This window comes from Eulemur rufifrons, chromosome 1, assembly GCF_041146395.1.
Source record: "Eulemur rufifrons isolate Redbay chromosome 1, OSU_ERuf_1, whole genome shotgun sequence".
Lineage (NCBI taxonomy): Eukaryota > Metazoa > Chordata > Mammalia > Primates > Lemuridae > Eulemur > Eulemur rufifrons.
Genome location: NC_090983.1, coordinates 101,037,908 through 101,062,937, shown reverse-complemented (window position 1 = coordinate 101,062,937; position 25,030 = coordinate 101,037,908). Strand labels below are relative to the sequence as shown.

At 44.8% G+C, this 25,030-nt stretch overlaps 1 protein-coding gene across 5 annotated transcripts; it reads left to right on the top strand.

Moving 5' to 3' along the window:
- Positions 1-382: 382 nt before the first annotated feature.
- AMMECR1L (AMMECR1 like) lies at positions 383-22,070 on the top strand. Of its 5 annotated transcripts, none has more exons than XR_011232327.1 (9): positions 383-769; positions 2,251-2,360; positions 11,565-12,009; positions 13,994-14,104; positions 14,425-14,539; positions 15,204-15,294; positions 16,421-16,551; positions 16,706-16,802; positions 18,495-22,070. XR_011232327.1 is itself a non-coding variant. In XM_069464693.1 (9 exons), the coding sequence occupies exons 3-9, from the start codon at positions 11,603-11,605 to the stop codon at positions 18,604-18,606; spliced, it is 1,068 nt and encodes a 355-aa protein (XP_069320794.1). In that variant the 5' UTR covers positions 1,805-1,838; positions 2,251-2,360; positions 11,565-11,602; the 3' UTR covers positions 18,607-21,787. The 5 variants fall into 5 exon arrangements, 4 of the variants coding, with proteins under 4 accessions (XP_069320878.1, XP_069320980.1, XP_069320930.1 ...); XM_069464693.1 differs by lacking the exon at positions 383-769 and adding an exon at positions 1,805-1,838 and having other exon boundaries at positions 16,421-16,555; positions 18,495-21,787; XM_069464777.1 differs by lacking the exon at positions 16,421-16,551.
- The last annotated feature ends 2,960 nt before the right edge of the window (positions 22,071-25,030 follow it).

Sequence of the window (25,030 nt, the reverse complement as noted above, 5' to 3'; positions counted from 1 at the left end):
GCTGACGTGGGAGAGGGTCCCGCAGCGAGGCTGGAGCACCGCAGCCGGCGACTCCAAGCCGGCACCTCGGCCGCGCAGAGGACAATGCCGCCCGCCAAGCCCGGACTACGACTCCCGGCGTGCCCCGCGCCCACTCCAGAGGCCGGGGCAGCCCGGCGTGCACTGCGCCGGCCGGCCTGACAGCTCAGCACCCTGCTCGACCCGCTCTGCGCCCGGCAAGGCACGCTGGCCTTCTCTCGTCTTTCCGTATGCTCCTTTTTATTCTGACTGCCTGGAACTCAGCCCCACGAAAGGAAAGCAGCCTCCAAAATTCAACCCTGTAGAGCCACCGCCAGCCAATAAAGTGCCTGGATTAAGGCCACGTGATAGTGGTGGGGCGGTGCTCCGACGGATCCTTGATCTCTATGGTTTTCGCGGCTCGCTAGAGGGCGTGTGGTCCACTGGAGGACTCCCTACATTCTTCTTCCATTACCTCACTGCCTCCGGTGGCTGCTGGGATATCGGAGGACTCTGGTTTCAGCTCGAATCAGTCCTCCAGCCGCCCGGGGAATACCTCTAGTTCTTCCCGGCCACCGCCGCCGCCCCGCCGCTTCCTCTTTCGCCCGCCCGCCTCCTTCGCCCCGCCCCGTCCGTGCCGCGCGTCCGGCCCACCCGCGGGCCCGCTTCTCTCGGGAGCCCCCACCCAGGCGCATGGCTCCATGAAGCAGGAGGAGGAGGCAGAGCGCGAGAGGTCCCGTCCGCCCCAGCCGCGTCTGGGCCAGGAGAAAAGGTGGGAAACTCGGACTGCGCCGCGCCCTCCTTTTCCCCCGCCGTCGGGCCAGGCCTCCCTCGGGTTGTCGCCGCCGTGCCGGCCAGGCCTGCTCGCCCCGGGGCTGGCGGAGGGGCCGGGAGTGAATCCCCGGGGTCCTGGGGCGAGGGTCCCGGGGCAGCGTGGGGGAGGGGTCCCCGGGCGGCGGTGAAAGGAGGCGGGCGGGGCCTCGGGCCCTGGGTCCCCGCGCAGGGCAGCGGGGTGGCGAGGCTCTGCTGGCAGGGGGTGGGCGGCTGCCTTTGCCCCGGGCCGCGAAGCGAGACTCCAGCTCCTGCTCGTTTTCTGCACTCCCTCCAGGAAACAGTCGCGGGTCTGTGTAAAGTTTGGTGGTCTCCGGCGCCGCCTGGCGGCCCCCACCCACTGTCCCGCCGCCCCCTCCCCCGCCCGGCGTCTGTATTCCACCCCCGCGGCTCGGCCCAAGCTGCTCTACCCGTCGCTCTGTCGTTTCCCTAACTCCCCCGGTGCTCCGTGCTCTCCTTCCTCACACCCTTTTTTCTTACCTTTCACCTTTTGCCTCTGCCTGGTTTGCCCCTCTCCGCTCTGGCTTCTCCTCTCCCCACTCTGTCTTGTCCTTTTCTTGCTTAACTCTTTTTTCACACGCGCGCTTTCTCCTCTTCCTCTTTTCTTTTTTTCCCCACCCCCGCCCTTAGGCCCTCCTTCCTTAAGCACCCCGACCCCCATTTCCATCATCCCTCCACCTTACACTCCGGGTTTTATGCCTCTCTCCTCCCCAGGCTGTGGGTTTTGCCCTTCACTCCTTGCCCTCCTCCATTCCCTGTCCTGATGTGAACTCCTCTTTGCCGCGCTCCCTCACCCTTATACCTCTGGGCCTTATCCTCTTTCATTGCACTCTCTCAGGATAGAGTGGGTGGGGCCTGAAGTCTCCTGTTTACATCTTTGGGAATAGCTCGATTCTCTAGTACTGGGAGAGTTGAAGAAATTACGTAGAGATTTGTGGAAGACTGAGAATGGGTGACTTTTACCAACAGCTATCATCTCTTCCTGGCATAACAGGATGGCCTTTCCTCAGGTTCCTGGCCCTGATATCCTGTCCAGTAATTCTTCACTACTGTGTTTACAGAGGATTGGGGAATATGTTAGTATTCTGAAACCAGTGGAGAGCCTCCAAATGGTGTATCCTGCCCTAAGAGCAACTTTTGATCTAAATTGGTGATGGGGGAAGTTTTAATGTGTGCCTGATGATCAGCTTCAATAAAACCTTAGATCCTCAGTGTCTTCCCTTTTGGGTGATGACTCTGAGGATGAGGTGATTCAGGGCATGGAACTGCGCTGCTGCCTCATAATTAGAGTCTGAAATGTTTTGAAGTAAGGAGAGCCTGTTTTGTAGCTCCCCCCCCCCATTGCTCTCTTGAGTTGTAGTTTTTCAAAAACTATCTTCTGTACTACCTTGATTTTGTTTGTTCACTGCATTTCCATCTTAGGTACTGGAAGAAGGAATGGAATTGGAAGGAAGAAGATTTATTCCAGAGACAAAATAGCTCCCCTCCTCTGTTGTAGCTATTCCTCTGGCACTACAAAGTTTCTGCTTTCAGTGAGTATTATCTTGGACATATTGAGAGTAGAACTTTATTGCTGTTTTTGGTTTAGGCCTGTATTTGGATTTTAGGATTGTGGGTGTATTTTGTTCATTTGTATTTTTCTGCTTCCATGAGGAAGTCCAAATGTTGATGAAGTTCTTCCACTTGTTCTCTTTTAAAATAATTTAAATATGCAAAGACAGGTTATTTTTCATAATCCCATTAGAGTGACCTAGATGGTGGTATATGGCATTACACTTCCTTTATATTCTAGTGCAGAAGGTTCTGGCTTCCCACCCTTCCCAAATGACTTACTTTTTTAAGACAACCAAAGAGATTGCTTTAACTCTTAGGTTAATTAACTCAGAGGTCAATGCATTTCCTGATGAAGGAAAATTATTGGTTCTCTTTTATATGGTTTTAGTCTTCAGAGATTTTTGGGACATTTTGCCCTAAGTTCACTATGGTAATATTATTTTCTTGAAAATTCCATCACAGATTTGAAAATAATTAAAATTCTACATGTAAACTTTAAACAAAGTTCTGAAAAAAATTTTATTACTGCTGCATCCCCTTGAGTAACACTTGTAAGAGTTTTTCAGAGTGCTCTCGCATCTCATCTGAGCCTCCCAAACCCTCTGTGAGGAAGGAAGGGAACAAAGTGTTTTCGCTTTACAAATGAACTGACGTGCTGTGGTGGCTCACGCCTGTAATCCTAGCACTCTGGGAGGCTGAGGCAGGAGGATCGCTTGAGCTCAGGAGTTCCAGACCAGCTTGAACAAGAGTGAGACCCTGTCTCTACTAAAAATAGAAAAATTAGCTGGGTGTTGTGTACCTGTAGTCCCAGCTACTCAGGAGACTGAGACAGGAAGATCACTTGAGCCCAGGAGTTTGAGGTTGCTGTGAGCTATGCTGATGTCACGGCCCTCTAATCAGGGCAATGGAGTGAGACTGTGTCTCTATAAAAATAAAAGCTGAGGCCCTGAAAGATCTGACACCTTGCTATGAGTCACATAGAAAAGGAAGGGGAGATGAGGAACAAAAGTTGTGACTCCTATATAACATGTTTTTCTTTAAGCTAAGTTGATATGGAAATGTATAGTTCTGCATGTTTTTAGAAATCTATAAATCTTAAAAGCAGTTGCTGGGTACAGTGGCATGGGCCTGTAGTCTCTCATAGAGAGGCTGAGGTGGGAGGATCACCGGTGCCCAGGAGTTCAGGGCTGCAGTGAGCTATGTATGACTGCACTGGTGAATAGCCACTGCACTCCAGTGTGGGCAACATAGCCAGACCTCATCTCTAAAGAAAAAAAAGCCGATTGTATAGGTAGATCTGCCTGTATTTTGTGGGGAAAATTTTCGCACACCAAGTGTTTTGGGTGTGTGTGTGTGACAGAGTTTCAATTTATAGAAATAATTATTTGGAATGGTTACCAGAATGTTTGTGGGTTTTTCATCTGACTATTTCCTGGAATAGTTCCATAAGTAGGACAGAATTATAGCTCAGGTGCCATTTTAGTACTCATAATTATTAAATTGAATTTCATCTCAACTCTCTGTGTCACAAAGGAAACAACAGCCTGTTCCCTTTTGTGGAAGACTTGATTTGAGCAGACATCTAGACACTAAACGATTACAGAAGAAAACTCAGAGAACCCTTTTTCTTTCCCTCTTTCCTACCTCCCAGATCTTGATGAGGTCATGCCCTCCGATAGGCTGTTTTGAGGCTTATCTTCAGAGGGTAAATCTAGATTTTTTTTTTTCCCCACCTCTAGGCTTTCGTAGATGTTTTAATCTGGTTATTGTTTGAAATCTAACTACTTTGACAGTGTGGTTCCACTAATCAATATGTGTCAAGACTTCTACAGTGATAGCATATTTAGCAAGTTTAGTCTCTTTAATGTATGTTTGTAAGCTTAAAGGAGGACCCTGGTAGAATAGAATTCTATACAACTCTCTCAGCCCAGTATTCTTTGTTTTCAGTATCTCAGAATGAAAGGAAACAGTGCGTGATTTGTTAGAAGCCATTGCTCTCTAAAGTGGAAGAACATAAAGGTCATTAGAGTAATAATGCCATGTTAATAATATGATCTTTTGGAGTACAAAGTGGTTCTTAATAGAATTATATTATGAGAGCATTTGTTTCTCTAGAAATTGTAAAAACTCAAAGCCATGTTATTTTTATAACCAACCCTACTTCTATTAGTAGGAGTAGTGGTAGTATTAGTAATAGCAGACACTTAATAATAGTAGTTATGTTGAGTATCCCAGTTGATTGTTTAGTCAGTTACAGATTGAACTCTTTTGTTTTACTCTTTCCCCACTTCTCACTATTGCACTTGACTAATCTTAAAAAAAAAATAGTAGTCCGGGCTTGGTGGCTCACACCTGTAATCCTAGCACTTGGGAGGCTGAGGCGGGCGGATCATTTGAGCTCAGGAGTTCGAGACCAGCCTGAGCAAGAGTGAGACCCCCCGTCTCTACTAAAAATAGAAAGAAATTGTATGGATAACTAAAAATATATGCACAAAAAATTAGCCGGGCATGGTGGCGCATGTCTGTAGTCCCAGCTACTCGGGAGGCTGAGGCAGTAGGATTGCTTGAGCCCAGGAGTTTGAGGTTGCTGTGAGCTAGGCTGACGCCACGGCACTCTAGCCCGGGCAACAGAGCAAGACTCTGTCTCAAAAAAAATAAATAAATAAAAATAGTACTTCAGAAGAAAACTGCCAAGTGCTTTTAATGTCTTACTCACTGAATGCTCACAAATAACCCTCTGTGGTAGCTAGGGCCTGAGTCCACAGAGATGTGACAACTTGCCTGAGTTTGCAAAGCTGGTATGTGGCAAGTCAGAGTTGGGATCTGAGTTTAGACTATAACCCCAAAGCCTAGACTCTGCCCTCTAAGGTGGTATTTTAAGTGGACTTAGTAGCCTTAGAAGGGACCTATAATGATGGAGGAAGGCCCTTCTGCCCAGCCAGCCTCATGAGTCAGGGTGTCCTCACATCCTCATCTCAGTACTGTTCTTAATACCTTGTTTGTAAACAGTAGCAATGTATGAGGAGAAATGGTTTGTATTAATCTCTGAAATCATTTATTGCCACCCAGGCAAATGAACTCTCTAGTGGGTAGCTCGTAAAGTGCTCCATCATTCAAAAAAGAAAAAATAATTCTTCTCAATTGCAGTTTAGATTGTATATGTCAGAGGAAAGCCTTGAGCCAGCTAATGTTAAGTGGCACCTAAGGCCAGGTCCAGAACTGACCAGTTACTGATGTGTTTTAGCAAAGACAAGACAGATAGGAGCGTAAATTGTAGCAAGAAGTGATATTAGGTGATAGTTGACCTAATTTTTAGAGTGAATTATCCACATTGGCAATCCATTTTGCCATGAGTAATTATTAAACCATCCCTTGGTTTGGGCTGAATAGAGTTGACATTGTTGATAAGTACCTGTGGTTGGGCACTGTGGCTCACGCGTGTAATCTCAGCACTTTTAGGAGCTCGAGGCTGCAGTGAGCTATGATTGTGCCACTTCACTCTAGCTTGAGCAAGACTCTTGTCTTCAAAAAAACATCAACAACAAAGAAAAAACAGGCACTTGTCATTCAGTCACCCTTAGGTTTGGAGACAGTCCACAGCGAGCACCTCACAGTGGAACCAAGGAACTTAAAGATCAGGTTGTGCTTATTAAAAAAAGGCAAACAAAATTACTAGAAGATCTGTAAATAAGATTGTGGGTGGCAATCGGCAGTTATTTTGTGTGTGCCTACTGTATGTAGGGCACTGTGTTAGGTGTTGTGAAAGATAAAACACAGATGTGACTTGGCCTCTCCGGCTCGGTGATGCTGAGTTCAGTGCTGGCTGGAGTGTTTAAGTGACGTTGTAGGCTGCCCAGAGCAGCAGAGCATTGCTCAGTTTCCCCACAGAGGGGGAGTAATAGAGTTACTAAGTAGCCTTTGTTGTGGACCCTAATGGAGTTGAGGACCTCCTTGAGTATTGAGCATGAAGTGAAGGAGAAATTGTTATGCAAGGACAAGGAAGCTGAGGACTCACCAACATAACTGAGGAAGGGGTGGTGGCTCCCAACACTGAGGGCGTGCTTTATTTGACACTTGCAAGTTCAGGGGATCTTGAACAGGTAAAGCAGTGGTTTCTGTTACTTCCCCCAGCTTTTTGTTGAAATATGGGTATTGTCTCCATCTGGTGGAAATACAGTTTTAACTAGTTCCTTGTCATTGATTGTTCTAAAGTGGATGACCAGTAGGAGAAGGAGATTGCTACTGCTGACTCTAACCATGGCCCTTGAGCTTAGCTCTGCAAGAGTAACCAGCTGTAGGCCTGGGAGGGTCTTGGTGGCTTTATAAAGCAAGGGTTCTTACTCCTGATTCCGCTTATATCAGATGAACAGACTTCACAATACCTTGTACTATGGTCAAAGTATCATCCTTGGTGGTTTTTATGTGGTTTGGGGAAAGGGTGAGAACAGATTCACTTGCGGTTTTAAACACGTTAACTGCCATGTGAATTGTATTTAACTCACACTAGTTTTGAGCCCGGGGCCTCGTGAAGCATGTATAACTGCAGTGCGTTAGTGAAAATCTTACTGGTTGATGTTCTTATTGTTACAATTAATATTGACAATTTAATTGCATATAACACACACAGAAAACAATAAAAAATAACAAATTTTTTATTAAATTAGAAAGGATCATTTTGTTTTTGATGTTTTTATTCTATTTGCATAATAAAACACTGTGGCCCCATGGGAAAAAAATTTTTTCTAGTTTGGCAGTCAATGTGTTAAAAGAGGTAGAATATGTCGTTACATAGAATATTTGTTTTTAGCTGGTCACACAAATGGTTTGTCTAATCTAAAATGCTATTATTCTGAAGTGTCTTTCCCTGCACTCACAAAAGCCGACCTAGTGGAGCACCAGGCATGTGTTGGCCATGGTAGCGTGGTCCTGAGAGCTGAGTCTGGACCTGCAGAGTAGTGCCTACTTCGTTGGAGGAGGGTTTGGGGAATCTCAAACCTAAAGAGAAGATTTTGATGAAGTTGGTTGATAGTGGTTGATGTTGTTTACGAGGCCTTTATTTACGACCAGCACCCTGGTTTGCTTCTTATTCTTGACCTGGGTTGAGTTATTAATAATATTTGCTTTATGTTGGCAGATTAGTAAGATATTCACCCCCTTAAAAATGTGCTTTCGAAATGCTCAGTAGAAGGATGGGAGGTGGAGAGACTAGGTGATGTATATTAAGTAAAGATGGCCATGTGTTGAAAACTGTCACAGCCAGGTATTGGATTCATTATGCTATTTTCTCCACTTTGTTCATGTTTTAAATTTTCCATAGAAGTAAATTTATAGAATAAGTTTTTTGTGTGTTTTTTTTTGTTTTTTTTTTTTGAGACAGAGTCTCACTTTGTTGCCCAGGCTAGAGTGAGTGCCGTGGCGTCAGCCTAGCTCACAGCAACCTCAAACTCCTGAGCTCAAGCGATCCTTCTGCCTCAGCCTCCCGAGTAGCTGGGACTACAGGCATGTGCCACCATGCCTGGCTAATTTTTTCTATATATATTTTTAGCTGTCCATATAATTTCTTTCTATTTTTAGTAGAGATGGGGTCTCGCTCTTGCTCAGGTTGGTCTCGAACTCCTGAGCTCAAACGATCTGCCCACCTCGGCCTCCCAGAGTGCTAGGATTACAGGCGTGAGCCACCGCGCCCGGCCTAGAATAAGTTTTTAAAGAAATGCTTTCCAATATATTTTTGATGCAGAAAGTTTAACTGTGCTTTTGGTCACTAATTGAGACTATCAGTTGAATTGGTTAATCACCTTCAGAGGAGTTTTTGGGCCTAGAGACCCATGAGATTTGGTTGGTTCTATTCAGTTCAAGTCATTGTTTGGAAGGGTGTGGGGGAATCGTTACGTGACAACACTAGGTATCAGTTGTGATCATGCTGCATTGTGGATGAGTGATCATATGCGATCTGTAGGCAGTCTTCTAGGCTTGCTCATCTGCATTGGTACGGTTTGAAAATGCCTTCTATTGCTCTGTGGGGGGAGGGTTTCACTAATCTTGTAGCTGATGTTACCTGTTGAGGAACACTGGAGTCATTGCCACCATCTCAGGACATTAGCTTTTCCTTCAGGTGTGGTTTGGTGTAATGAGAATGATAAGGAAATTTTTTTTAAACTTTGTTTTTCATCCCTTCTCTTTGATGCTTTGAATTCTGGAGCTCTTGACGCAGAGCCTCAGGGCTGTGTCCAAACTCTAGCTCTGTGGAGATAGTCTTGCTGCTTCACTCTAACCTGTGTCCTTAGCCCACTCACTGCCCACAGTAGTGCACAAGGTAGAGTCAAGTGAAAACTGAGGCCCTTGACATCCTGGCCTGAGTTCCCACTTGACTCTACCTTGTACATTTGGACTCAGTGACAGGGGATCATAATTTTCTGGGTGATGGCTGAGATGTTGGACTTGGTTTTTCTTTTTTCTTTGTCTTTTCTTTCTTTTTTTAAAGATGGAGTTATACTCTCTCACCCAGGCTGGAGTACAAGTGGCTAATTTTTTATTTTTTGTAGAGACGGAGTCTCACTATATTGCCCAGACTGGTCTCAAACTCCTGGCCTCAAGTGATCATCCTGCCTCAGCCTCCCGAAGTACTGGGATTACAGGTGTGGGCCACCATGCCCAGCCTTGGGCTTGGTTTCCTATGTATTTTTTTCCTGCTCCATTTTTGTTGGCAAGATTCTATAAACTATTAGATTAGTTCTTAGTATACCCTCGAATGCAATTTTTTTTTTTATCATGCCCCCCTAGGAAAGGGATCAGATCCAGTGGATATTATTGTCTGGTCTCATTCTTCCATGTGGTTTGGCGAAAAGACCCAGGCCATGGAGTCTGGTAGATTGTGGTCCAATCCCTAGCCCAGCCATTTAGTGGCAGTGTGGCTTTGGGCAGTTCTTTTGCCCACTAATCCTAAGGTTCGTCCTCTGTAAAATGATAGTAACATTGTCTGTGTTGCTGAGTGGTTTAGAGGTGTGGTCCCCAACCCCTGGGCTGTGGACCAGCTGCACAGCAGGAGGTAAGCCTGGGGAGAGCTGAGCAAAGCTTCATCTGTATTAACAGCTGCTCCCCATTGCCCGCATCACCTCCTGAGGTCCCCTTTCCCCGACCTCCACCTCCCACCTGGGAAAAATTGTCTTCCATGAAACCGATCCCTGGTGCCAAAAAGGTTGGGGACCGCTAGTTTAGAGGATTCTGTGAAATCCTGTTTGAATAACATCTGCTCCGTGCGAGTTCTGCTTTAAGCCCTGAGTGCACAGCCAAGTCCTGCCCCCCCAATACCCCCCCACACAATTGCCCTCCTGGTGGGAGCAGTTAACTGGAACCCAGTTGATAAGAGCAGCTGGAAGTATCGATGCTTACCACATGCCAGTTTCAAGCCCTTTAACATATAGTAAACTCAAATCCCCAGGAGGCAAGTATTATGGTTATTCCTGTCTTGTGGAAACTGAATCAGAGAGAGGTTAATCTTGGAAGAACCAGGATTTGAACCCAGGCCATCTGGAGGTAGCATTTTTAACCAAGACACTCTGCTCCCTCTCTTAACAGTCTAAATAAGACAGTGACGGCCATGCTCAGAAATGTGCAAGGTTTTATTTTGTCAAATATATAAAGGTTTCTCAGAAAGAAGCCCTGTTTCAAGCTAGACAATGAAATGTGCAAACTATTATTTCTTGGCTACAGATAACTTTCATCTCATTCAGAATTGCCCTAGATGGATATTTTGTTACAGATCAGCATATATGAAGAACATAAATAATATTTGTAAAATTTATGTATCTCATTCAACCTAAAGTGCCAAGTTGTTTGTGTAGAAATAATGGCATTGCAAACGGGTATGTAAATATTTAGTTTGATTTAAAAGGTTGTGGAATTTACAACTGAAATACTATGTTGTAGAACAGTGCCTAAAAAGACAATTATGTGCTACATGTCCAAATCACAGGGAAAAATTTAGGCAAGACAGTGTAAATATCTCTCTTTTCTCTCTCTCTCTCTCTCTCTCTCTCCTTTTTTCTTTAATCTTTTCTTTTCTCTTTTTCGTGGCCAAAAGAATAAGATATATAATAACTTGAGGGAAAAAACTAAGTATAATTTTTTCAAGTCAGCCACATTTTACAAACTTTGGTATTATCAACGTTGAAATAACTAGGATCTATTTTTCTGATTTTGTTGATGGTTGACACTTTACAGAGGAAGAGAGAAAGGACCTTGATCATGTTATGGCTATAGATTTTTACCTTGGGCTTTTTAAAAAAAAAAAATCGTTAAAAAAAATAATCCCTTCCTCCCTATACATCGTCCACTGGGATGCTGTGGCTCCTTGGCCCAACATTTTATTGAACTGGGTGGCTTTGCACCTGCCTGCCTGGCTATGACAGGGCAGAAATGGCTACCTCACAAAAGGACTGTGAAGCTTGGGTCATTTGTGTGCATAAAGGTTTCTGCTAGGTTGCAGGTTTTTTGAATGGGGTCTTGAAAAGATAGGGAGGTATGTAGAAATGGGAGTGAGTTCAGAGGGGAACCAAAGAGAATGAGTGAGGGGCCGGGTGGGGAGAGCAGTGAAGGCAGGAAGGTGGAAGCCTTGTGCTACAAGTGTGCCCTCTTGAGAGGGACAGCTGACTGCTTTCATCCTTGCTGCGGACTGGGGCTGTGAGCACGAAGACAGATCCAAATTAGTGTTGAGGAAAATGCTGAAGGATGTGGTTAACAAGGAAAAGCATGAAAGTTCCTCTGGAGTTCTTTAAAAATAGGATGGTTCAATTTGGAGCCTCTAAAAAAGGTAGAGAATGCCACTTGATGGCGAGGCTGACAGCCATATGCAGTCTTTCCCTGGGTCTAGAAATGTCCTTGCCCAGCTTCACAAGCTGCTGCCCCACCCTTCTGCCCTGGGCATCCTGGGGAAGAGGCAGCTCCTTGTTGCCTGCCTCCATCGATCCTGGTCATACGGAAGATTTATGAAAAATAAAAAATAGTTCCCGTTTAGGGAAAGGTTAGGGGTCTGTTCTGGTGACCCTTTTTGACCATGTGACTTGGAGGTGGGAAGAAGAATTTGACAGCCTTGACCCTGTCAATGCAGACTCTCTCTCTTGATTTTGTTCTCTCCTTTGAACTAACCATTCAAATTAAGGCTTAACCATTCTCATTTTGGTTAGGGTTCTGCAGCATTCCAGACCTCGAGCACCGCATCAGGATGGGAAAAAGACGTTGTGTTCCTCCACTGGAGCCCAAGTTGGCAGCAGGCTGTTGTGGGGTCAAGAAGCCCAAATTATCTGGAAGTGGAACGCACAGTCACGGGAACCAGTCCACAACTGTCCCCGGCTCTAGTTCAGGACCTCTTCAAAACCACCAGCATGTGGACAGCAGCAGTGGACGGGAGAATGTGTCAGACTTAACTCTGGGACCTGGAAACTCTCCCATCACACGAATGAATCCCGCATCGGGAGCGCTGAGCCCTCTTCCCCGGCCCAATGGAACTGCCAACACCACTAAGAATCTGGTGGTGACTGCAGAGATGTGCTGCTACTGCTTTGACGTACTCTACTGTCACCTCTATGGCTTCCCACAGCCACGACTTCCTAGATTCACCAATGACCCCTAGTGAGTAAATCAGTCGCTGGGGGCAGTGAGGAGGGCATGATGGCATCTCCCTGGGGTCATTCTCTTGAGAGGCTTTGCTGCTTATAAAGTTTGAACATCATTTGAGCAAAGGGTAATGGGAAGAGAATGACGAAAAATGTCCAGACAATATTTAGAACGTTCAGTGGATTCAATAATGGAAGGGGGGCTAGGTTATGTTCAGAGGAGGTTGTAGACTTGTTAAAGTAATATTCTGGAAATCAGAGGGGTTTTGTTCTTGGCTCTTCTGTTGGTTACATGGCAGTACGTAGGTCATTTAGCCTCTCAAATGGAGAAGTCACACCATTAGGGACCCCACTAGTGTAGAAGTCCAAGTGAATTGGAGGCGTCTGAGGGCCAGGCTGGAGACAGGAGCTCTCATTCGTGGGAGCTGTGATGCCAGTTAGCAGGAGTCCCCTGACTCTTCAGCAGCCCGTGGTAACCCCATGGAAAGTCAGAATCTGCTTTATGATTTTTAGTTCAAGACCCTGTTGCTTTTCCCAAGCCCTCGGCGGTGTCAGTGACTTAAATGAGCGATGTGTATAAAGCATAAAGAAAAGCAGAGAAACTCACGCTGGTGTTTTTATCTGGAATTGGAAGCAGCTCTGAGCTGGCTTTGAAGAGCACTGCTGCTTTTTGATTTTTGTTTTTGGGGGATACTTTTGGCACATTTGTTGACCTGAGATCCTTCATTCCTCATCTGCTGGTTGCCACAGGGACGCTGTGTAGAGCCCTGGGCAGGGTGTGAGAAGGGCTTTGAAGAAAAAGGACCTGCCCTCGGGAGACTTACCGTTGAGTTGGCAAATCACAAACACACAGCTAAATAGTAGTACAGGGAAGGTACCCACTGCATGTGTTCGAAGGAATGGATATGCGCAGGACAATGTTCTGAGTTTTGAGGGGAATATTGCCCTGGGGTACCGTGGTCAGAAAACTCCCCACTGAGCAGGTGGAGAGTCCAAACCTGGGAGAGATCCAGGGTGTCCTTTGCAAGAGAGGGATGTGGTTTGGAAGAACAGGTGGTGACTTCGATGTGTAGGGAAGGTTTAGCTGTTGTGTTCGGGGCTTTGCATTTCTGTCCTACAGGCAGTAGAAGTCTTGTCTTAGGGGTTTTTGAGTAGATTTGGGGGCAGTAACTTTGGTAATATGCAGGTGCTTTATTGAAAGGGAAAGAAGGGTAGATGGGAGATCTGCTAGGAGCCTCTGTAACAGTGAGTGAGCAAAGTAGATAACTTTGAAAACTTAAGTTTCCTTTTAGAAGTGATTAACTCAAGATTCTAAGAGATGAGGGCATTAGGAGTGTGGAGGGATCTCAGGAAGAGGGGACAGCTCTATAAGCATGTCCCAAGAAATCTGTCAATCCGATAGAGCCTAATAAAGTATGACTTTGGCCTAGAAACAGAAAATGGCAACTTCCACGAATAAAAAGCTTTCTAGAGGAGACCTTTTATTCTCTGAAAATGCATGAACAGGAAATATTTGTAGTTGCCAGGGGCAGACATAGTTACGGGAACAATGTGGACTCGCAGAGAATGCTTGCGGATGAGGGAGCTGTACGGGCAAGGTGTGGCATCATGAAAGATGGAGCCGGGGAACATGGCTATCCATAAAAATAAAGAAGAAGACAAGGTGGAGAATTAGAAGAAGGAAAAGTTGAGTCCTGGGCAGAGGAAGAGAAAAAAATAGCACATAAATGTGGTATCTAAGTGAATTAAAGCTGTCAGCATGGAACGTAGAAAAGGCTACACAGAAAGCCTTTCTTCCTGTCGCCTCACAGGTTTCCTCTCTGTTTCCAGCCAGGGGCTGTGCCACTTCCAGAAAGGCAGAGAGTCCTCCAGGTAGCTGGCAATTCAGAAAACAATCCTTCTGGGCAATATCAGAAATAAACAGGGACAAAGCCAAAAGGTTTTGTTCATACCCATGATTAATTTGGGGCTGGAGAATGTTTTGTGTTTTGCTTTTTTAGTCCGCTCTTTGTGACATGGAAGACAGGGCGGGACAAGCGGCTTCGTGGCTGCATTGGGACCTTCTCAGCCATGAATCTTCATTCAGGACTCAGGGAATACACGTTAACCAGGTAATGACACCAGACACTAAGAACTGTAGATCAATTGGTTAGAATCAGAAACAACTGCCTGACTTTATTTCTTCTGAGTGATACATTTTGAGCATTCTCTTTTTGGTAATGAGGAAATGTAAGGGCCTTAATCTGGTGAGTCACTCATCAGTTCAAGTATAGATAGTTAATGGCATCGAGTTGTTTTTAACGTGTTAGTATTGATGAGTAATAGATGTTTTCCACATATCTCAGGATTCATAAATCCGTGGGCTCTGTGGCACATGATGCTGGTTCCTGAGTCCAGAGCAGCCTTACCTATGTTTTCTGTCCCCCTCCAGTGCACTTAAGGACAGCCGATTTCCCCCCCTGACCCGAGAGGAGCTGCCTAAGCTTTTCTGCTCTGTCTCCCTCCTTACTAACTTTGAGGATGCCAGTGATTACCTGGACTGGGAGGTGAGAACAGCCGCATTTGGAACTCTGCATCTCTCGTTGCATTTGGGTTCGGGTTAGTACATGGTAATGTATCTCCTTCATTGAGAAAGGGTATAAAAATGTGAAAGTTGAGTTTGAAACCACCTGTGGGCAGCATAGGTGACAGAAGAGGTACTGCTGTGTTAGGGGTAGGAAGAGATGTAAATGTGAAGGCTTTCTTCTCCCGTTTCTTCGTGGTCCACTCTCTCCCACATCCTCCTCCCATATCTAATAAGAAATAATGGGATAAGAAAAAATATTCCAGATCCCTCTTGGCAGGCCCTTGAGTAGAAGTTTTTATTAGGAATCAGATGTGAAGAATCATGAACCCAGATAAAAACCTTTAATGGACTGGGAATGAAATATTTTAAATATTCAAAATTACTGGATGAGCTACTTAAAGAATTTATTTCTACAACTGTCATATTCTCCGAGAGGTAGCTGTACATACACTCAACCCTTCCCTAAAACTGAACTTTCTCTGGCCTCTATGCGTGAGAAAGAATGTTAGTCATGAAAAGCAAGAAGCTTTCCTTATTCCGAGACCTGGGCAACCTGGTCAGGGGACAGTATTAATGTGCATGTGGGGGACTGACGTTTCATTAGAGTAAGTAAATGCCATTCACGTGGTTGTGTTTTCCTGTAGGTAGGGGTCCATGGGATTCGAATTGAATTCATCAATGAAAAAGGTGTTAAACGTACAGCCACATACTTACCTGAGGTTGCTAAGGAACAAGGTGAGTTGGATCAGTGGAATTTTAATGAACAGTACTATTCACAGTGGTGCCAGTTTTAAAGGGCAGGAAAGGGAAGTGTGTCATCTTTCAGCCTAACTGCAACTAAGAATGAGTGCCCTTCCTTAATAGCTATCAAATTCCTATAGAGCGAGGGGTACACTCCCAGAAAGATCTAGGAGCTGGGAAAAGGAGAAGGGTAAATACTTCCCTTACTCGTCTGCTTTTTTCAAACACTTACCAGTGAATAGTTTTATTTCTTGGCCCCTTAAACTACAGTGGTAAGTGTAGCAAAATTCCAGCAATCAACTTGACCATGTTAAAGAATTCATTATAAAAGGAAGTTGCCCATATCCGTAGATACTGAACTTCTGATTGTGAATCATTAAACAGTATTATACATGGCAAAGAGTAAAACATCCCTACTGTATTTAAAGAATCAGTAGTTAATAAGTTCTTGCAATGGGGACATGAAAGGTAGAACGTGAGTTGGGCAGGTTTTCTCTTTGGAAGACTATCTAGAAGAATACCTTTACATGTTGCTTGTGTATTCGGTGACATGTAACCCAGTTTTTGCTCTTTCTTGGAATTAGTCTGTTTTTGAAAATAATATGTGAAACACAGTATTTGCTGAATGTGAACCTGGAATAGAGAAAAATACTCAGCTAAGTATATATCAGTGAACTAATTATGTGGAAAGCGATTGCCTGTTGGTTTCCGTTAGTGTTGTGTTTAAACTTTTCAAAAGCAGCGTGGATGTGGCATAAACAGGAAACCTTTGGCTACCTCTTTGGGGTCATAAATCTAACATACTTCTATATAGAGGCACACCATAGTGTTTTGTAACGGTTATAAAGTGTGGACAATAACTTAGGTAAATAAATTACTTTTGTCATTTGGAAGTTGGAAAAATTAAAAATTTGGGGTACCCTAGTACAGTACTTTAACAGCTTCCTTTCTGCTGTCAATTCTTTATTATAGAAATCAGGACTCCTAGAAGTCATCAAACTGAAGGAAGGCCAAAGGAATGCAAGCTGTAGAATTTAAATTCCTCTCTTCCCACAGAGTAGCTTGGGTACCAGCACTAGGCCAACAGCCCGGTCTAAGTTGGGACCATGTTTGTTCCTAGATAATTATACTGGGGTAACATCTGACAGGAAGCACGCAGGAGCAGGGAGCCTGGGAACAGCCAATGTGGCATGTGTCGGGCTATCATCTCATGTCTCCATTGGAGTGTCAGTGAGGCAGACGGGGCACCAGGTATGTGGGGGCCAGTGCCCAGGGCTTCCTCTGCCCTTAGCAGGTTCGGCTGCTGCTTGAGTCCCATTTCTCCTGTACCGGCCATGTGAGAGCATGTCCTCCCACTCTGGCACGACTGTGTGCTGACCCGCAGTGTGGCCTCTCTTCTCCTCAGACTGGGATCAGATTCAGACAATAGACTCCTTGCTCAGGAAAGGTGGTTTTAAGGCTCCAATTACCAGTGAATTCAGAAAAACGATCAAACTCACCAGGTAAGCCATGGTCTCGTTTTCCTTGTCATTTTAATTAAGTTGGGGTTGGCTGAAGGATACTTTGAAAGGGAAGGGGAAGAAAAAAGTTTTCTCTGCTAATGTCCCTAATCAAAAGAAACATGAGGGAGGTTTAAGCTTTGAGGAAGCAGCAGCAGCAGAGGCAGACTCTCCCCCGGTACCTCGTGCATCTCCACAATTAAGCTGATCACAGGGCTGCAGGGTGTAGGCCTGCCAAGCAAGTCCTGGATGCTTTGCCAGAATCACTTGGTTGGGAGGCTGAGGGAGAAGATTGAGAGGAGGAAAGAGGCTCTCTGTGGAAGTCCAGGGTCAGCTGAGGTGCCACTTCCTGTCCACACATGCAGTCAGGTGGCAGGAGACACAAGAGAGTTAGAAAATGCTTTTTACAGAAAGTTAAACGGAAACACCTCCCCTGTTTGAGAGGAATACTGTTAGGAGGAGGCTGCGTAGTGTAGCACAATGCACATGGACTTGGGGTCTGAATGCCAGCTCGACCACTTACTAGCTGTGTGACCTAGGCCAGTTATTCTACCTCTCTGAGCCCGTTTCCTGTCTGTAAGATGTGAATGATGCCCTAGGGTTGTTTTAGGGTATGGTAAGGTAACGTATGGAGAATTTCTAGCCCAGGGCCAGGCAACATTGTAGGTGATCAGTTCTCTTCTCATCCCTAGTGAAATTGGAAACACTTGAGAGGTTTAGCTTCTGTGGGCCTCTCTTGGGCCCCACTTCTGTAAAATGCTGAATGAATAGTCATATACTAATCTCACAGGTCTGTTGGAAGATAACCCAGTGTTTTTTAAATGCTTTGGATTCCAAAAATTTTTAAAACAACAAAAAACACTCTTCAAATACAAAGCATTATTATTATTATTATTATCATTATAATTTATTTGAACAGCCATTTCCCTGTCAAAATTCAGGAATAATCACCTTGCAGTGGAGGAGTGATTACAGTGGGAAAGAGATGGCTCTGGGTAAGGATTGTCACACCCAGCTCCTGTGGTCTGTAGTAGGCTCCATAGGTTTGTAACACCCCATGCTTCGCATCCTGACTCATGGCTCTTTCCAGAGCAAAGCCAAAGTGCTATGAATTCTGTTCTGATGACCCTGCGATATGGCATATTCATCTGGGGATTGAGACCTGTCCTATATAGCCCCAAGGATCCTTTAACCTGCTTCATCAGAATTTGACTCAGAATTAGGTATCTGTGCCCCTTTTAGTTATAATGACTTGTTTGTTGCTCTTCTGCAAATTGAGGTTTCATTTCTGTCAAATTTACCACATTTTAACTGAAAGTAGATACGCAGTTTACACTGGGCTTTGGTGCAGCCATCTTCCAATCTGCCACCCGTGTAATTTGACCTTGAAATGCTTCATCCAGACCCCAGTAGCGGATTGCTTACGAGCAGCCTGAGCATATGTAGTGTGTGAAGGTGGGATGTGCTGAGATACGTTCTCAGGGGTGAATTGTGATTGTGCTTTTTCATCTTGTTCATTTGTAATAACAACATTGTTTTCTTGTGCTGTCTTTCATTTTCTGTAAGTAAGATTGCTCTTGGTCTTCCATTTTATTCTTTCAAAATGTGGAATAAGCTTTTGGTTTTCTCTGCTGAGTGACTTCAAAAAATGAAGTGTTTGGGGTTCCTAATACCCTTTCCTGTTTCCTTATACAGGTACCGGAGTGAGAAGGTGACAATCAGCTATGCAGAATATATTGCTTCTCGACAGCACTGTTTCCAGAATGGCACTCTTCATGCCCCGCCCCTCTACAATCATTACTCCTGACACACGGCTGCATGACCAGTCCCACCCCCCTGTGGCCACCAATGGCTATGACATCATTGGAGCAGATGCCTCCTCTTCCTGGTCCAGTTACTTCTATTACTGCACCATTTTATGATGCTAGCTTCCGTTGCCAAGTCTGCCTCCTGCTGACTGAGGGGGGGCGGGTTACATTGAATGAAACAGAACTTGAGGGGCCCAAGCCTTATCTCAGCCTTTCCTCAGTATGGGGTTCTGTTGGATTGGGGCTCCTCCATGACTAGTGAGAATCACCGCTGGGTTCAGAAGCCCCTTGCCTGGTGATTGGCCGCATGTGTGTTGTTGGCCACACGCTGGAAGCTGGAATTGATGGTCCATGAAGGCTTAACCCACACACCCCTACAGCCTCCCCAGATCAAGTAGGTGTATTCCCCTGGCAGTCTGGGCAACGGAGACCAACAAGAAACATTTTTAGGTTGTTTTAAATTCCTTTTTTTAAACTTCCAGTTTATTGCATACCAAGAGTTGATTACAACCTCCATGCTTCATAAGTGGACGCCACATTAGGGTTGGACGTGGGCACCATGAGTCAGTCAAGGCTCCTGGACAGAGACCCACATCAAGATCGGAAGCCCTTCGGGTGGCGTTGCAGATCTCATTGCTCAATAAGCCGTGAAGGTTTTAATTCTCATCCCACTCTCAGTTGGATTTTCTGGCACTCTTCTTGCATTGAGTCTCCCAGTATTGAACAGAACTCTGGTGTAGCCTGCTGAGGAATGGAATGCAGATGCCCATGGGAGGTCCCGATGTCATCGCTGCGGTCAGGTGTGAAAGGAGAGACCTCTTCTTACCGCCCGGCTACCTCACGCCTCTACTGGTAGCAGTGCCTATAGCTGGAGCTAGGTTCTCAGAAGCATAGATGTGCAAACAAGCAGTTGAGTTGGGCTTTAGGAGGACACCTTGTCATAGGAGAGAATCTGGGGTCGCCAGGCTGGTTTCTTTTCAGGCAAATGTCCTGAGGGACCTTTCAGCAGGGGAGTTCCTTTTTCTAGTTTGCCTATAGAAGTGGGAAGACTGTTGATGTTGCAGTCCTTTATGGGACTTTAGAACGAAGCTGTGTAACTACACAAGGTGAATCTGTGTCTTGCCTAACATGCTGGGAATCTTCACCCCACCAGGGCAAATTTCCAAATAGCTCATTTTATTCTAGGTCTTTCAAACTTTCATGTGACGTATTTCCCTGTCCCATTGTTGCTGATTTCTAAATAGCTGTCAGCAAGTTTTTCCTCCCTCTTGCCTATTCTTCACTCATTTGGTGGCAGAGTTCATAGAACTTAGGGGACTTGGAAGATGCTTTGAAAACACTGTCACAAAGGCACTGCTAAAATGATTCACAGGAAGAGTGGCCAGTTGGAAGAAAGGATCCTAAGGACGTTACACTGGTTTTCAACAACATGCTTAGAGAACTCTTGAAGTGGATCGGGTGTCAACCCAGTGAACACAATGTTTTGATTTAATTTATTTTTTAGAGTTTATGTGGTGATGGTGTGGCTTTCTGAAATGGGCAAATATTCAAGTCAAAAGATCCTTTGAGTTTTCATCTGCCAGGAATGGGGGAGGGAAGAGGGGGCACAATCTGAGAAAGGACATGTGTGCTCTTCCAGGCGGTGCTGGGAAGTTTGTGGGAAGGAAAGGGTGAGGGTGAGTGGGTCTGCTCAGTACTGTCCTGTGCTGCTCACAAGGACCTGGGACGTGCAAGGGAAACGGTGACATCAGGGTGCCCAGGCCACAGCCCCGTAACTGCTGTGCTGGGTTCCCACAGCCTGCCACATTTCCCTTGGTGATGGAAATGAAAATGAAGGGGTCATTTCATGATTTCCTGCTGCTGAGAATAATAAATGTTTTGTTACAAACACATGTGACAGCAGTTACTCTTAGGTGCCATGGATTGATGTCAGGGTGGTCAGCTCTGGACTAAGCTAAGCCACCCACCTCCAATTTGTACAACAGTATTGATACATAGGGCTACACTCATTACTGTTCAAGTGTTCTATGTTCAAAGTTGTGTTTAATTTCTAAAGATTAAAAAAAGCAAAAAAATTGGTGCTAAACTTTCACCCCTGAGCACGCTCAGTGAGACTGGTCATGCAAGCATTACAGTGCCATGCTCCTCAAGCCTATTTTTTCTTGTAGAAACGTTGCCCTATTTGTCTTCCCCAATGTATAATATGTTTTTTATTTTATTTTATTGAGGGTGGGGTAGAATACCTGCCATTTAAGAAAATGAATAGAAAAATTTTAAACCCAGGAAATGGGGAAAAAAAAATCAGTGCACAAGAATCAGGCTGGTTAAGCCCAGCACCACACTGAAGTGGGCTCAGTGGTTTTGGAGTGAAGAAGCCTTACTCCCTGCACATTCCCTCACGCTCCCACACGAGTCCAGCAGTAGACATGCTCCAGTTCCTCTTGCCTTGTCGAGGGGACTCAGGAGTTGACCAAGGGAAACTATTTGTCCCCGGAAGGAATGGGCACTGTCAGTATCGGTCCTGAATGGGGCCTAGTCAGGAAACGGTCTGGAAGTGTATGGTCATGGTCGCCTCATGGAAATGTGTGGCAGGTGGCTCTCAGGAAAAATACCGAGTCTGGATCATCCACGTGGCAGCTTTGCATAGGGAGAGACAGCTCCGAACTGGAACTGAACTGCCTTCCACACGCTTGACCAAAGCAGTGACGAGGGTGGCCAGGACATGCGGCGTGAGTGGTAGATTTAAAGAGAAGGGAATGTTTTCTGCTGATTGTTTCCTTTGTCCTTGGGCTGCTCAAGCTGGACAGTAGGTAACCACTGTTTTCAAGGAACCAGCCCAACTTCGCTGGCTTGGTTCGGAGTTTGTTTCATCCCTAGCTGTGAGTGCCTTTTGGTCTGGAAAGTTGGCTTGTCTCATAATACCCACAGCTAGGACATTCTCTCTGTAATTATGAATTGTCCTTGTTTTACATTTAAAGAGAATGTCTTTGATCACTAGAGTTTGTCGGTGTTGGATTGTTTCCACTGTGAGATTCTTAAACTTTTTTGCTTCATAATATTAAAACAACTCATGTTAGAGGCCCTTTCAACATGAAAGGTTTGTAGTTAAGACATTACATATATTTTATTGTTTATAATAAAAATCATCTATACAAAAGAAGTACTGGGTATTAATTTTAATATTTTGCACAAGCTCTGTTTTCCATGATGTGTTAACATCTACAATTTCACTAACTGTTGGTGTTATTTTCTATTGAGATTCTGGAGCCTAGGGAGCTATGTGTTCTTTTTGTTTGTTTGTTCTTATTTCCCTGAAGCAAGAGACTATATGGCCTTCAGTGCAAAGACTTCAGACCAATTCTTTGTATTACACTTGGTTGCCTCTTGGCTATATAACTTCTGAGTGCAAATCATTGAACTCTTTAATGAAGTATTGTAGAGAATAAATCATAATGGATAAAAATTGTTCTTTGCCCTGACTGTTTCTTTGACCACCTGGCTTGAATTATGTGGAACATAACAGTGGTGCTATTTTTGGAGCCAGCCAAAAAGGTAGTATCCAGTCAGCCTGCAGATTTTGAGTGATGCTCATAACCCCCCAATAACCTTGCACTTGTGTTTTTTGTTTGTTTTTTTTTTTGTGGTTGGCAGCACTGCCACTGGCTTTTTAGAGCCAGCTTTCCTCAGCAATTGTTCATGTACCCTTTAAGATTTGGGTTTTTTTCAGAAAGATAGTTTGCATTAGATTTTCAAATAAACTGGCCTTTCCACAAAAGCTAAAACAGTCTTGGGGGAAAAAACAAAAAACACTCAAATTTAGGATATCGTTTGGGGTTTTTTTTTTTTTTTTTTTAATACAGAGTCTTGCTTTGTTGCCCAGACTAGAGTGCCGTGGTGTCAGCCCAGCTCACAGCAACCTCAAACTGCTGGGCTCAAGCGATCCTCTGCCTCAGCCTCCCGAGTAGCTGGGACTACAGGCATGCGCCACCATGCCCGGCTAATTTTTTCTATATATTTTCAATTGTCCGGCTAATTTCTTTCTATTTTTAGTAGATACGGGGTCTCCCTCTTGCTCAGGCTGGTCTTAAAACTCCTGACCTCGAAGGATCACTCCCACCTCAGCCTTGCAGAGTGCCAGGATTACAGGCGTTAGCCACTGGGCCCGGTCTATTTGGTGAAGTTAATTCAAGCAAAGACCCGACATACTGGTGTGGTCTGACTTAACCGGAAAGGTTTGTTTTGGGGTGGCCCAGAAAGGATAAGATGTGTTTGGAGAAAATGACAGTCATTCTTCAAAATTATAAACATTCATATACTAGGATTCTCAGTCTTCAGTTTAAAACCTCATTTGCAGGGAGGTAAGTTTTTATTTTGTTTAAGATACCCAGTTCTGAGGCCCTTACATTTGGCAAAACTCATAAAACACATGGCTACAGATAAACATGTCAGGGTTAGGTAATTTTGAAAATACACTACAAGCAGCTGGTTAAACATTTACAGCCTTCAGTAATATGTGTGTAGAGGAATTTTTTGTTCAAGAAATTAATGTTCTAGAGATTACATTTCATATTATCTCTAATAGTGCCTGGAAACAGCATGGAATTCCTTAGTGCTGATGCTGATTTGGGGGCGGATGGGGGTTGGTGATAAAAATAAATACAACAGTATTTGCCATTTTTGCCATCCCTATTAACTTCTGAGATGTGAAATGAGCCATCGGATTAGATCAGTGGTGCTAATTTGAGTGGGGGTGGGAGTAGGGAAGGTGCTCTAAAGCTGCTTCCAGATCAATCTAGGGTCTAACCCTGGCTTGGATGTCTGACCTTGAAATACTATTCAATGGACTGGTTAAAGGGCTTCACTCTGCACCAATACTGTACCATAGCAGTGTTCTGAGGAACGTAATGCAAGTCTTGTCCCTGCTGAGTCTCAGTTTTCCTCACTGGAAAATGAAGCTCAGACAAGGGTTCTAGGGTCCCTTCCTGCTGCTTACTCACTCTGTTTCTACTCACACAGATTCTATATGCCATGGCACATTGAAAAACAAGTGACCCCTCCAATTTCAAAACTCCAAGGGAAACACAGCAAGAGAAAGGCTTCAAGTTCACCTGTCAGTCACTCAAGTCCCTGCTGCCAATCAGAGACCCTGCCCCTAACCCTACTATGGCCATTCTTTGATTGCACCCTGGCTCCCAACCAAAGAACTAACTCAGAGCAGCTGACAACTGAAATCTTCACGGGCTGACAATCCTCTGGGCCTAAGCTCAAATCCCGGTCCTGCCATTTGTGAGGCAAAGTATTACTTGCTACTCTGAACCTAATTTCCTGCTTTGTGACAGGACTGAATCTCCAAGGTAGCCCGTTGGAAATGCTTTGCCCAGGTCCCAGGACATGGTGCAATAGCTGGAAGGCTGTGGTCCTCTGGACTGTCATCCAGTGCTGGGTGTGCCAGGGAACACAACCCTCTATAAACTTAAGCTTCACTGGCACGCAAAAGATGGCGGCGCTCAGCCCTTTAAGTTGGGGCAGGCTTCCTGAAAGAGGTAGGTGCTGACGTAAGCAGGGCATGACCTTGAGGAGTGAGGGCTTCTCAGGGACAGGCAGATAAGCCCTCTCAGGAGGTGGCACTGCCACAGGCTAGACAGGCCTTAAAGTCCAGGACTTCCAGGACAGCCTTCTGGAGGTTTCCACACCTGGATGTCAAAGGCTTGTTGCAGAAGCACACAAAACCCCCAGAGACTCCATCCCTTTGTATCTCTAGAGATTGTATTAATGGCATAAGGGAGAGGGTTATATGTGAGTAGTACACAATCAACTGTTACCAGTTTATTTCTTTGGCTTTCTTTGTAGTATTTACCACCAGACTTCCAGCAGCAAGCGCAATTTTTTTTTTTTTTTTTTTTTTTAAGAGGGTCTTGCTCTGCCACCCAGGCTGGAGAGCCGCAGCTTAATAATAGCTCACTGCAGCTTTGAATTCTTGGGCTCAAGTGATTCTCTAGCCAGAGCCTCCCAAGTAGCTGGCGCTACAGGCCAGCGCCACCTCACCTGGTTAAACAATGTTTTTAATTTGTGGGAGACTACCTTAAATTGTGAGATTCTGTATATTAACTTTGAGTATATAGAGGACAGGGAAATGTGTCACATTCTATTTTAGAGGCAGAACACTTACGTCTAGGTAGAACACATGAGTGATTAAGCCTGCAAGAAGTTCTTTGAGAAGCACTCTGACAGGTTATAAAAGTGGAAATTTTTCTTTTGATTGAAAAAATTATATAATAGTATTAATAAAAAGTGAATTTTGGCAAAAACCGTTCCATGTTTACGTAAGACCTGTATTAATTACTGTACTTTCCTTTATTTCCCAAGAATGAAAATGACATTTAAGGACAATGAAATATGAATTTACCTTTAAGAATGAATATT